At 39.8% G+C, this 13,433-nt stretch overlaps 1 protein-coding gene across 1 annotated transcript in view; it reads right to left on the reverse strand.

The window, feature by feature from the left end:
• Positions 1–10,787, reverse strand: part of PPFIA1 (PPFI scaffold protein A1) — a 58,817-nt gene extending 48,030 nt beyond the window's left edge. The window contains exon 1 of the mRNA XM_075713291.1: positions 10,524–10,787. Within this exon, the coding sequence (XP_075569406.1) occupies positions 10,524–10,787 (264 nt within the window). The remainder of the gene's footprint in view (positions 1–10,523) is intronic.
• Between the last annotated feature and the right edge of the window lie 2,646 nt (positions 10,788–13,433).

Below are 13,433 nucleotides of genomic sequence, written 5' to 3' on the forward strand. Positions count from 1 at the left end.
GGGAATACCTGAACAAGGCTGGCTAAGCCACCGTCATTAAACAAGCATCAACATGTACCTCCCCGTCAGTGCTCTCTTTTTTTTTTTTTTTTTTTTGCCAAGTGATGAACAGTTCAGTCTTATAATTTCAAACTTGTTTAAGCAAGTAATACTCAACGAGGACAGATACATGCTTTCAGCAGGAAATTCAACTTACAGGTTCTTTACATTTTGTTTTTCTCTTTCTTTGTACTCTATCACCCCAGCTTACATGCCAAGTGAACTTACTGGGCTAACTGAAGCTACATATATACAAATCTGCAATATTTGGACTAAATGGAACGGGACCATTTCATGGAAAATTTGCTTGATTTTTACAAATAAAGACAACTCTAAAGCCCGTGCAAAAAGAGTAGAGTCTCAGGTCTTACAACAGACAAGTCTCATATTTAAACACAGAAAAACTTAACTCAGCAACATAGATTAAGTGTCAAATAGTTGTTTTATGGGTTTTTTTTAAAGTTTTTTTTAAAATGTTCAAAGTAATTTTTTGTCTGCCACAAAAGATACCCATAATCAACAGTTCCAAACTCCGTAACTACCTGACCCCAAAAAGCATGTTACAGAACAAAACCAGGGATACGAATAATGCTAAAAGGCAGGGAAGGGGGGAAGGGAGGGGAAAAAAGACAAAAAAGAGAAGAGACAAGGACAGCCTGTCTATATGCTGTAACCAGTAACAAATGCTGAAGCAAAAGATGAATTGGTGAGGAACCTGGTCAGAGGAGAGGAAGAAGCTCTTATTCCACGCTGGGCTACAACAGGGCAAGATGATGCAACTGGGAAGCGCTGCAGCCTCTTACTCGGTCAAGAGAAAAGGCATGCTTCGCCCATTTCTCCTCTACTACCTCCCAGGACTTAATCTTTTATAACCATTGCACAAAATACAGAAGCGTGTTACGCAGTTTCTAAAGACTGCAGTTCCAACAGGGGATCGGAGTTACACCAAGGTAAGCATCAGCATAACTAAGATTACAGGAGGGGAAAAGGACAGCTTCTTTCCTGCGTGGACAAGCAGTGAAAGCTAAAATCCTAAAAAGCTTTTTCATTTCCACTTTACATGAAGTAAAGTAATTCCAGATTTCTTAAAACAAAGGCTCAGCTTTTGGAAGATAATGTTTTTGAACCACACCCTCAAAAGACATTCTGAAAACTCAAGCTGTATGTTCTAAAAGAAATAAATCGCTAGATGCACCTGCCTCGTGATCTTCAACACAAGCTGAAAGAATGTTATAACCTTCCAAGCCTTCTCCCCATGAACTACAAAAAAGTGATAATACTGCATGAAAAATACATTACTCAGCAATAAAAAAAGAAAAACCAAAACACATTCACAGTGGTATCCCGAGGCACCCCTGAAATTATCTAAACCAAACTTTTAGTCATTCACCCAAATGTAACAGGGCAAATAGAGGGAGCTTTGAAGAGATACTCTGAAGGTAGAAGTTTACCTAAGACACGCATAAACCTGTAAAAACCCCAGCCAGATTCACCCATACATCCAAGATCGCTCTCCATATGTGCTCTGCTGTTCCACCCTTGGTCTCGCAGGTGTAGTCATCCTTCACACCCATAGTAAGATTATCTGAAGAACTTCTAGTACTACAGGTAACTCTTTGAACAACAGAATCCCATTTAAATCTTGAAATGACCTTCGACTTTGGTCAAAAGTTTCTTTTATTTCTGTGTTTCCAAATTAAAACACAAAAGGTAGCCCATGTCTTAAATCCTAGTAGAAGCAAGAGATTCTAGTGTGAGATGGCAGTCAGGACTTTAAATATGATACACAACAGAACCTTAAAGAATGTAAAATTACACAGAGTTCAGGTTCCCATTGGGAAGAATAAATCCACAAGTCTTACTCAAACAGAAACCACAGTGAAAAGCACAGCTAGTAACAGAATTTAGGTGCAGTCTTATTCATTCAGTAAGGTTAATGGAGACCCATGAACCCCACCGTGTTAGAGAAGACCATTTCAGCTAGCAGTCTGCCTGTTTATGGATAGGGGTGCAAAGAAAAGGAGAGTTTTGACTATGACATACTATTGGCAAAAGTGTATATTGCTAAATTATCTCTGTGACAGGCTCATGTAAGACATTTGAGAATCCACAACTAAAACCCACAAATCCACAATTTAAACCCTGCCGTTAATCAAGACAGAGGTCCTTTCAGATGCATACAGCACAATTCCCTTCTTCCCCAATTTTCTTTTTTAAAACAATTTTGATTTACACAGTGAGAAAACTTTCATATCAAGCATTCTGTGTGAAGCACACAATAAAACAAGCAATTCCACTTTCAGATCTCTCTCTCCCTTTTCAGTGGCTTGTTTCACAATCATGCTTGAAAATTCAGAAGCAGTACTAAACCAGCTTAATAGAATTGGTTACTATTTACTGAGATAATCATGGACCCAGTGCGATTAAAATAACAGGAATTTATGATCCTCTTTATCGAGTGAGACCTCTCCACATTAAAGAAAGTTTTATCTTTTACACCAAGGATTTGGGCAGCCAAAATTCCTTTTCAAGTGATTCAATATAAACACCATTTCTCATTACAGGAAACTGTCAATGTTGTTTTGACAGTAAAGAGTTCATTAACCCGTGGTCTACGTTTTTTACTCATTTTTATCAGGTATTCTACCCTGTGACTCTTTATAAAAGGTACATATGAATTTAAAAACAATGTTTCCCTACACATAATTTACACTGAGCAGAACCAAATTCGATACGTTATTTATACGGGACATAGGATTAAAAAAAGCAGGCACTGTGCTTCAGAATATTTCTAGACAATTAGACATGAAACAGACTGAGATACCAAACTCTACCATGTACCAGCAACAGGAGTAAGGCACAACACAGCATGGCTCAGAGCTTACCCAAATAGAGACTGCTGTTCTAGGGGGCAGGGAGGGGATTAAAAAAAAAAAAAAAAAAAGCAATCAAAGGCTGCCCATTTTCCTATTACAACAAATTGAAAACACTTACTTATTTTCCAAGTGGAAGTTCTTTCCTCCTCAACAAAACTAGAAGGACACGCATATCAAATTTTTCAAGTTTCTTTCCACATGGCCCTTTGAACAAGTGATGGTCCTTGCTTAAGATCTGTCCTGAAGATATCTGATTATGCCTAATACTGGTAGGGTAAGGACCTTTTCATTAAGGAATCTGAGAGCACTTCTTCAAAGTTCTAAAACTAAATACTACTCCTAGACATTCATATTTCTGAAAACTTAACCATAAGACAGATGAACTACAGGAAAAGATATGTTCACTGTTCTTATTCATATGTACCCATTAAAAGTCATAGTATATTTAAAATGAAACCAAAATTATATTCCCCTTAAGATTTTCACTTCCATCCTCAAAAACCATATTCTGAGTAGACACGAACATAAACACATGAGCAAAGTTCAAGGCTAGCCACTGTGGAATAGCGGAAGAGAAGATTAAGCAACAAAGCTTCTCTTAAAAACATTACAGCTCTAGCCACTGTAGGAACGGGCCACAGAGCCTTGTCATACAGATCAGAAGAAAAGGAGCTGATTTTCAGTAAGGCTTATATGAAACCAAGGCAAAGTCTGAAATAGATAGAGGTCATAGGCAAGAAACAAGTTAAGCAACTATTCACATCAATTTAGAGAGACCTTAAAGGAAAACAACACATCAGAATCAAACTCAGCATTAACTTCAACAAGCATTGTAATCACAGTACTTCTCCAATTCTGAACGTAAGAACTAGGAGAGTAATCTCAAGTGACCTACAGAGATATATGTATTCAGCTCACTACACAATTATCTGGAGTTTACAAAACGCAGAAACATATTTCCATGCGCTCCTGTGAAAAAGTCAAGTTGAATAAAAAACTCACTCCACTCGACAGCAAAATAATAATTCTTCTTTCAGCCTGGAGAATGTGAAAACATTTTTCCTGGCAAGAATTGCCCCACATTTCCCCATTTACACTTGGAGAATCCACAGGCAGGCTTACAAAAAAATACACTCGGCAAGTTACGAACACCCAGATTACCTGACACACACAATGCGTATTTATCCCTTCCCAGTGTTTGTAGCTTGAGATCCATATGCACAAGAGATTATGGTTAAGTATTTTCTAATATATGTCAACAGATACCAGTCAGCCTTACAGACTTAAGCTGCCTAAATTGCTAACAGCAGCTTACATGAAGACCTCTATCATATTCCTTTAAAGCAGGAAAGTTTTTTAAAAGCAAAATTAAGTTAAAGTGTGAAGTGTATTGAGTACTCGGATGCAGTGCCAACTTAGGAAGTGCAAAAACCAGGATTACGGATAGACCGCTAAAATGTTCTCTCCAAAGATTCAAGTTCCCTGACAACATTGTTAACTATAAGAGATCCACATATATCAAAACACAAACAAATGTGTACTCTTCACTCTAATATCAAATCCTATTGCAAGTAAAACCAACATCCACCTCTCCTAAATAAATACCAGAAAGCAGAAACCAAAGTCACAGGCCAGTGGATGTTAAAACACTAAAAACCTGTCAGGAGCGGGGGGGATTGTATTTTTAATTCATATTTACCTTAAAATAAAAAAAATAGCCAAGAGGTTTTTTCCTTTTTTTTTTTAAACATCTAGATGTAAATTGGAACTATACAGCCACACTGAATCTTTAAAGTAGTTTTCAGTTACACTTTTAAAAAGAACAGAGGAAAAATAGAAGGGCTTGCAGATGAATTCTGAATACCAAAACCAAACCCTACCTGTTGTACAAGAGGCTATAGACAAGTTAGCATAGATGAGTGTATATGTGAAGTTCACCTGGTTCTAAATATACCATACATTTTTAAAACAGCTTGGTTTGATTATAGCCCTTTTCACCCAAGCTTATATACAGCCTGCCTGTTAGACTGCAAGTTAGACTACAGCACACCAAACATTAATAAACCCATTATCAGACATTTGTACATAGCAACAGAAGAGCAGGAAAAACTAATCACTAGCTCATCTTTCAGGGCTACATCCACAAATCACTATTAAAAACAAACAAAAAGCATTTCTGGGTAGTCACCAAATAATTCTTCCTACAAATAAACTACGGAAAATAAAAACCATAGACTTCATAAAATCTTTTTATTAAAGGGATTGATGGGACATCATAACAGCACTAAAATTCACCCTGAAATGCAAGAAAACTTTAATTCTAAGTCTAATCTAGCTAAAAGGTCTATTTATAATCAAGATAACCTAAATTAAAAGCACAGTATAAACAGCAAGTTGCTAACAATAGGCAAGCAGATGTCTGCCGGGTAGGTGTGGGATGTTTCAATAAACAAACTCACCCAAACATATTTAAATGAGAAACAAAGAACAAATGCTAGAGACTTGGTCCTCTAGTCCACTAGTTGACGTGTAGCTACTCCTCTTTTTGCCAATCACAGAGCATTCTTTCAGATAACTTCACATTCTGAATGTTTTGGACCAAACTTGTCTGTTTCTCTGCCTTGCAAAAAAAGAAATGTTAGGGAAGTTGAGGTTTATTGGCATAGTCAGTGAAGAATTCTAAACATTAACTCCTATCTCCACCTGACTTAAACTTGTGTAGATAAAGACAAATCTATCCAGTAATTTACTAACAGTAAGAGCCAAGTAAGATTTAGCAACTGAAATTCAACATAGACAAGACTAAAATTATAGCTGTCTGAAAAAGCAAGGGAAAGAGTCACGTGCATCTTTGCTGTGAGAACGGGATGAGAGAAGCAGAGGGTAGGTCTGCTCTGACATACATTTTGCACAGCTGAAATCCTTTCGGATCTCTATCATTTCTGGACACATGGGCTCACTGCTGAGACTAACAGCTTTTATTTATAAGTCAGTACCATGTCTTGCTAGGGTAAGAAGTATAAGCTATGTCACCTCAAGGCTGAACAGTTCTGAATACTGGAAAAGGAATTACACTTCAAATGCTAAGGAAATTTCAGCTGTTGCAACGTTTGGCAAGCCCTTTACTTAATGTACTTTCTGCAACTGTGTTCTTCATATTATGTACAATTCAAAACCTCATTTCTCCATCTATGACATCCTGTATTATTTAAAACTTGTCTGGAAGAAATCCAAACAACAACATTATTAAAATGGCAACTCAGTCCTTAAGTTCATCATTATAAAACAATACCAGGCAGTCTTCGGACCAAGTGTTTTAGATATTTCTTACATGTGAGACATCAAACAGTATTTCTGAGATTGTCTAAGGAAGATCACTATACAGAGACGTACCTGAATTTAGCTGAATACAAATATAAACAGACACACACTATTTTTAACTGAAGTGTGCAGCAGTGATAAAATATTTACTACAGATAGAATGCAAGATGGCTTGCTGGGGACTCACTTTAAATTAAGATACAATGGGCAACCTAGTAAAGGCAAAGCCAAACCAAAATTATAGGCAGCTTCCCCCCCCCCCCCCCCCCATTTAACTCCACATTAAAGTGCTCTTATTTACACACAGACACACACAGCCTCTGACACAGTTCTCATCTGCCCCTATATATACACACTGCTGCATACAGGAATTCTGAACAGAACCATCACAAATACAGAAAAAACTTTTAACTTTCATTTCTATGCAAGGTAAGTAAAATAAAAGTATGATAAATTTAAGGCCAAAAGATTAGAAATGCAAAATAAGAGTGTTGCTGTATTACAGAAGCCTAATATTTGTACATCAGCTTTAAAATTCTTAACATACATATTAAAATTGTCATCCTGGTAAGAGTTTCTGTGAATTCATCAACTTTGCTGTTATTTGTGCTAGGTACCAGGGTCTCTGTAAATTAAACTCTATAGTCTTCACCCAAAACAAGCACGTTGTTGTCATTTACAGAAACTTCTACATGAAATTCTACCAGCAAACTGAACCCTAGCCTGCAACACCTTAATAGCAAGAACTGGTAGTCATTTGGAGCTCATCTACCTTAAGTTCAAAATTTAGCTTTTAAATGCAGTAGCATCCTGTATGTTTCACAGATTAATTTACATATTTTAAGCACATAAATCTTGAATTTTGTGGAATGCACTCTAGAACACACATAAAGGACGTAATTAAATCCACTAAGACCATAATTAAATCATAACTGAATGTGTTTACATTAAAAACAAAAGTTCTCTAAGTTCTCAAAGAAGGAAGTTTATTTTCATTTTTTCTGTGAAAAATTCTAGGAAGAATAACATTAATTTTAAGTTCTTGCACAGCAATTTGATTTCATCAAGTTCATCTTCCAAGGTCAGAATACAGTTTGACTAGGGTAATCTGTAATAGAAGGTAACTCCCAGAAAATAAAAAGCGTTGCCAAGAATCCAGTTATTTTATCAAGACAATGTTGATGTATTTCATTTCCCAGCTGTCCATACAAGAAAAACTTGTCAGCTTTACTCTGTGTAAATGTAACAGATAAAGCACATCTATGTAAGATCAGAATGCTCTCCTCTGTGAATTAGACATCCACAACAAAAGTCGTCTTACTCTAACTAGCTGTTTCAGGTTTATGTGAGCTAGAACTGATGCCTTTAAACTAGTAGCTGACCACCACACTGTAAGTATACTAGAAAAGTCTGCTTCTCTGACACTTAAGAGAATGTGCATCACTGCTGCAGAATAAGTTGCATTTACTTTTATAATCTACAAGATGTGCAATCACACAAGTACCCATTTGCCATTTTGTAACTACACACACGCCGGTATGAGCCTCTTCCCTATATACAGAAACTCGGTGAACATAAGAAATTAAGTACACAGATGCCATTAGAAATTGAGTGTCTTCATACTAAAAACAGAGAAGTAGTTTTGCTATAGAAGCAATCAATCTGGCATTCCTTCTTTTATACAAGGCGTTTCCATCAGTCATCAGAACAGTCTAACTGGCTGATTTAGCAAAATACATGAAACAGGAAAAGTGTACATACAAACAATTCAATTCAATACTCCTTAAGACCAAGTACTCCAAAGTCAACTACAAAGACATGTTATAAGCTACATGCCAAGTCTGAGGGAGAAATACATTGGTTACATAGTGATTTAGTAATTCATGCAATTTTACTAGTATTTGTACAACTAGTTAAATTGATCTCACACCTATTCCTACTAAATTGAAAACAACTACTATGATAAAAAAATTTTTAAAAAATGTAGATTACTAAATTCCTTCTTTCCTGAAAAAAATATAATACAGTTGTCAGTAAATTTAAAGTTGTCCTGCTTCTACCACTCCTTGAAATCCACAGCTAAACAACGGGTCATTTGAGACAATAGTTCAAAAGAATGCTCAGCTTGAAATAATTAACAAAGTTTGAACAGTTTCAAATATTACAGTCACCACAAAGTTTTCCTAGTGAACGGTTATTAGAACTAAAAAAACCAAAAAAGTCTTTTCACCTCATCAGAAGTTTACACCTATGAAGTAACCGACTCTTTACCACAACAACAACTTGTCAAATACAGAAGTTATTTCTGACTGTAGCAAGAATAATAAAATATTTTTGACTTTTGAAAGCATCATCAATTGTCACCTTCCAAAACCATTTGAGCTTAAGCACCACTGAGGACAAAAGCGGCATAGCTTTCATACCACAACAACAGTATTTTTCAACAGCAATCTACAAAAATCCATATACTACTGTATATTTACATAAAATTGCAGTAAAATTTGTGTCTCAGCTGAATTATGAGACTTGCTTTCCTACAGATTTCACATGAAACCATAAAATTATGGCATTCTTGAAAATAGGAATTGTTTTTTTCATTAGTCTTTTAGAAATGTTTAGAAAGAAATGTTTACATGGAAGTAGCTTACTAGATTTCGGAAGGAAAGCTGAGAATTGAAAAGGGAAAAGAGGAACAGTACAGTTTAGAGCTTGGGTGACTCTACTCAGCCACAAATTCAAGTATAACAGTTTACAGATCATACAATTCGTTAATGGCATCCATTAATGTAGCAGACCTGAAATAGCAGCTAAAGAGAAGCCACAATTATTACAACAAAAAAAACAAAGAATGATTTTTGCCTGCAGCACATGATTTAACCCAGGGAGCAGGAAAGGTTGGAAACTTCTCCTTTCTGATTTCTATCATACCATTGTAACACAACTAGATTAACATGTATTACTTTTTAGTTTCTATCCTTGAGTAATTGCCAGCACCAATTACCATACCAAGAGTCATACAGTGATTACATTATAACTAGAGCAGTGGGAACAGAAGGGTTTAAAACTACTGTTTTAAAGTGTATAAACAGGAACTACAATATTTCACGATATGTAAACATTCATAAAAATAGTTAAGTATTACTGGAATAACGCATGCAAATATAACATTACCATGACATACTTGGGACAACAACCAACCATGCTAGAAAGTGTAAGGGTATCAACAGTTAACTGACACCTGAAAGCGGCCTCTGCTTTGCCTACAACCAAATGCTTTTCAAAGCGTTCAAAGTTCAGTTGTATTCTTTTTAACTAGAATGGATAAAACCTGAGAAGTTCTGTAGACACCAACCACCTTTCCTAACTGCACACTACTACCCTATGTAACACATTTAGCACTACAGGTTGTATGTTGGTACGCTGCATCCTCCAGAAATCAATGTTTAGTAACTCCTAGCAAGACCAAAAAAAAGAAAAAAAAACCCAAACCAAAACCCAAAAAACCCAAATCCAACGTCTCCAAAAGGAACTACATGAGTTAAACACCACACTCGGACTTCTACACTGCCATGACAACTCAGCATGTATTCACAAGGTAGCAGTCTTAAACTTTTCAAGTTGTTAAATAAAGTCCATAACGGTACCAGAATGGCCTGTGTGTAATTCTTAAGCACGTGAATGAATCAGGCACTTAGAAACAACATTAAAAAAACACTACTGACAGAAGAAAGTCCATCAAGTTCTACTAAACAAAAGGATGTAGACAAGACTTCGTGCTCAAGCTAAGCCAAAAAAATGCCAGAAACTGGAAAAGCATACCGGAGGGAAAGGGCTGATGTTCACCACTTGTCTTGCTTTTGTCTTTCTCAAAGTGAGCAAGCACCAACAGATACTTCAGAAAAGTACTAAGCTAGATTGATCTTCCCCATAACATAATCTGACTCTTCAGTAAATTAAATCATAGAATCATAGAATCGTTTAGGTTGGAAAAGACCTTTAAGATCATCCAGTCCAACCATTAACCTAACATTACCAAGTCCACCACTAAACCAATTAAGGGGAGAGTAGCAATTTCATGTTTCCTGGCTTGGTGGCTGGATTATTTTTAACGAAAGTAAAAACTAGGAATCATTAAGGTTGGAAAGGACCTCTAAGATCATCAGTCCAACCATCAACCCAACACCACCATGTCCACTAAACCATGTCCCCAAGTGCCACATCTGCACGTTTACCCCACAAAGAATACAAAAATTATTGAAAGATACCTTCCTTTCAAAACGTCCATACCTGTGGAAGTGCAGTATTGAGCTGTCTCTGCAAGGAATCTCTCTCATGACCAACTTCATGTAGCTTGCCCTGGGTCAATGCTAGCGTCTCCTGAGTTTCTCTTAGAGTTTCCAGAAGGCGATCCCTTTCTTCCAACATGGATACCATTAATTGCTCAAAATGGGAATCAGCATCTGACTGTAACGGGGAGCCTGAACCATGGCCTCCATTTCCCCCAGAGGGAATCTCTGCCTCACTGATGGTTGGCATCACCTCACACATCATCTTGAAACAAAATAAGACAAAACAAAGACCATCAATTTAATTCAAACAAATCTAAACAGGATAAGCAAAGAAACTTTGGATACGACCCATAATGCCAACTTAGCTTTGCCAATGATAGCATCAGCAAAGGTTGCCAACACCTTAGTGTCTGCCACTATTTCATTAAGACTGCAGGAGAAAAGGTATACAATCAATTTAATCAAGGCATCACTTCATAATGAGAATCTTGTGACTTCTTGCAAAACCAGATTTTTACAGCTACGTTTCAAACTGTGATCTCATTTTCATGGATTTGTATTTTTCTGAAGAGTAAACTGCTGCTGAGATCTTTAAAAAAACAAAGATAAGCATGCAGCATGCCGCCAAAAATTATACACTTAAACCAGTAACTGATTACACTGCATATTTTGAGAATCATTATCTGCTTCTTCCAACGCTTGAAACGTACAAAGATAGTATCTAAAACAGTACTTTGAGCTTATGCTGGCTGAAGAAAGTCTATGGTGAAAGTGATGCATGTAAATTAGTGGCAAATCCAAATAGTCCAATTCAGGAGATACACATGTAAAGGAAGATAAAAAGCAAAAAATTCATTATGAAGTGGTAGCAGCTGTCACTGTGGATAACAAAAGTCAAGGCAAGCAAAAATAATTCAAGGCAGAGTATGAATACAATTAACAATGCAAATGTAAATACTGTACTACTGTTAAATTGGACAGACCCCAACAGATCCTCACAAGAGGCTAAGGCATCAAGTTTTTTTAAAGAGCATGGGAAAAAAAACACTAATATAATTACTGCACACTCTCTGTGAACCACTAAGACTTCTAAAGTTCTTCAGACAGCCTCTCTCAACATCACAAACCCACAAGAACCCAAGGCAAATCAGAAAAAATAGTTCTCTCAAACCTCTCAGGTACCACAAAGTTTGTTCTCAGCCTTAAATTTCACACTCATATCTGAACATTTTAAAGAACAATTAAACTTATTCTGAGCCTTACAGCGGGACCTCTCAATGCCTTGAGAGACTTGGAACAGTCTTAAGTGCTTTATAACATTTTCATGCATGATTACCATAAGCCCTGTATTTTCAACACCACTACATTATTTACCTTGCTCAATAAAATAAAAAGGCTTGGAAAACAGGCCCCAGGTTTCCTGCAGTACCAGTTCTTCTCTGTTTTTAGTAGTTTTTTGTTACCCCAAAAAACCTTTCGGATTGCAAAGCATCCATTCAGCTCTAGTCCAATGTCTATTTAATTGAAACACCCCGCGCTCATGAAAACAAATAAAACTGCCAAGAAAAGAGCAGATCCAGTAAAAAGCAGCAGCAGCTTCAGCTAACTCGCCAAGTCCCCAGAACAGAAGAAAATGAAAATAAACTGTCTCAGCTTCCCATCCCTCTATTACTGGCCCGCAGGTCCTGCAACAGCTGGGACGGAGGAATCATGTGCTGAGGGTGGGGGGGGAAAAAAAAAAATGTACTCTGATGCGGTGGTGCAGCAAGCTTCAATAGTTCATCGCTCATAAATTCCACTCAGGTCACAATCGCATTATTAAAGAGAGTATGGACAGCATGGGAAAACGGTATGAGCCTTCTTGTAAAGGATTTGGAAAAGCCTCCCTTCTTTTCTCTTCTATTAATTCCAACGGGAGGCTCTCCTTCCAGTTTCCTGGGTCTTACTTCAAACATTTATAATCCCAAGAGCAAGGCGCTGGTACCGCTCTGGAAGGCGAGGAGAAGGGAGACCTGTTGTGTCCTCTGCGTTAGTCCTCCACCCGCTCTCGCCCCGGCCGGTCCCACCGACGACGCTCGGAAACCGAGATATCCAGCCCAGAGGGGTGAAAGGAACCCGCCGGGAACGGAGGCGGCGCCCGGGAAGCACAGGCGGGGGAGGAAGGCCCCGAGGAGAGACGGGGGCACCGGCAGCTCGCCGCCCGGGTCTCGCCGCTCCTCTTCGGCGGCGGGGCCCGACAAAGAAAGCTGCTGGCCGAGGAGACGGGGCCTTTCCGCTCCCCCCGCCGCCCCTCACGGGGAGCGCCGGGCCGGGCCTCCCACCCCGCCGCAGGCCCCAGCGACGCCGGGAGCGCGGCCCCGCAGCCGCCGCAGCCCGCGCACCGCCGGCTCGGGCTCGGCGCGGCCCCCGAGGAGCGAGCCCGGCCGCGGAGGCCCCGGCGCCGGGAGGGCCGAGCGAGCCCTCCCTCCGGCCCCTACCGAGCGGCGGGGCAGGCTCCCCCGCGGCGGGAGGACTCGCGTCCCTCCGGGCCGGGCTCGGCTCCGCCCGCCGCCGCCTCCACGTCCGTGGTGGCCGGCGAGGGGCCGGCTGAGGCCGGGTAGGTGTCGCTGCGTCCCGCCGCGGCCGCAGGGCGGGGCAAAGGCCCTGCGCGCTCGGTGAGCCCCGATCGCCGCCGCCGGCCCCCGACCCACCGCCCGCCGCGCCAGCACCGAGCGCCGCCGCCTCCCGCTTCTCCCGGCGCCCTCTGCGGCCCCTGCATAAATCAGTGCGGGGCCCACAATGCACCGCGCGGGGAGGCTCGGGCGCTCCTGCCCTCCTTCCCCACCGCCCTGCGCCGCGGGTTCGAGACCCGCTCCGCCGCGGAGGCCGGGCGGCAGCTCCGCGGAGCGCCCTTTCCCGATACTCCCGC

The sequence above is a fragment of the Pelecanus crispus genome, chromosome 6, assembly GCF_030463565.1.
Source record: "Pelecanus crispus isolate bPelCri1 chromosome 6, bPelCri1.pri, whole genome shotgun sequence".
Classification (NCBI taxonomy): Eukaryota; Metazoa; Chordata; class Aves; order Pelecaniformes; family Pelecanidae; genus Pelecanus; species Pelecanus crispus.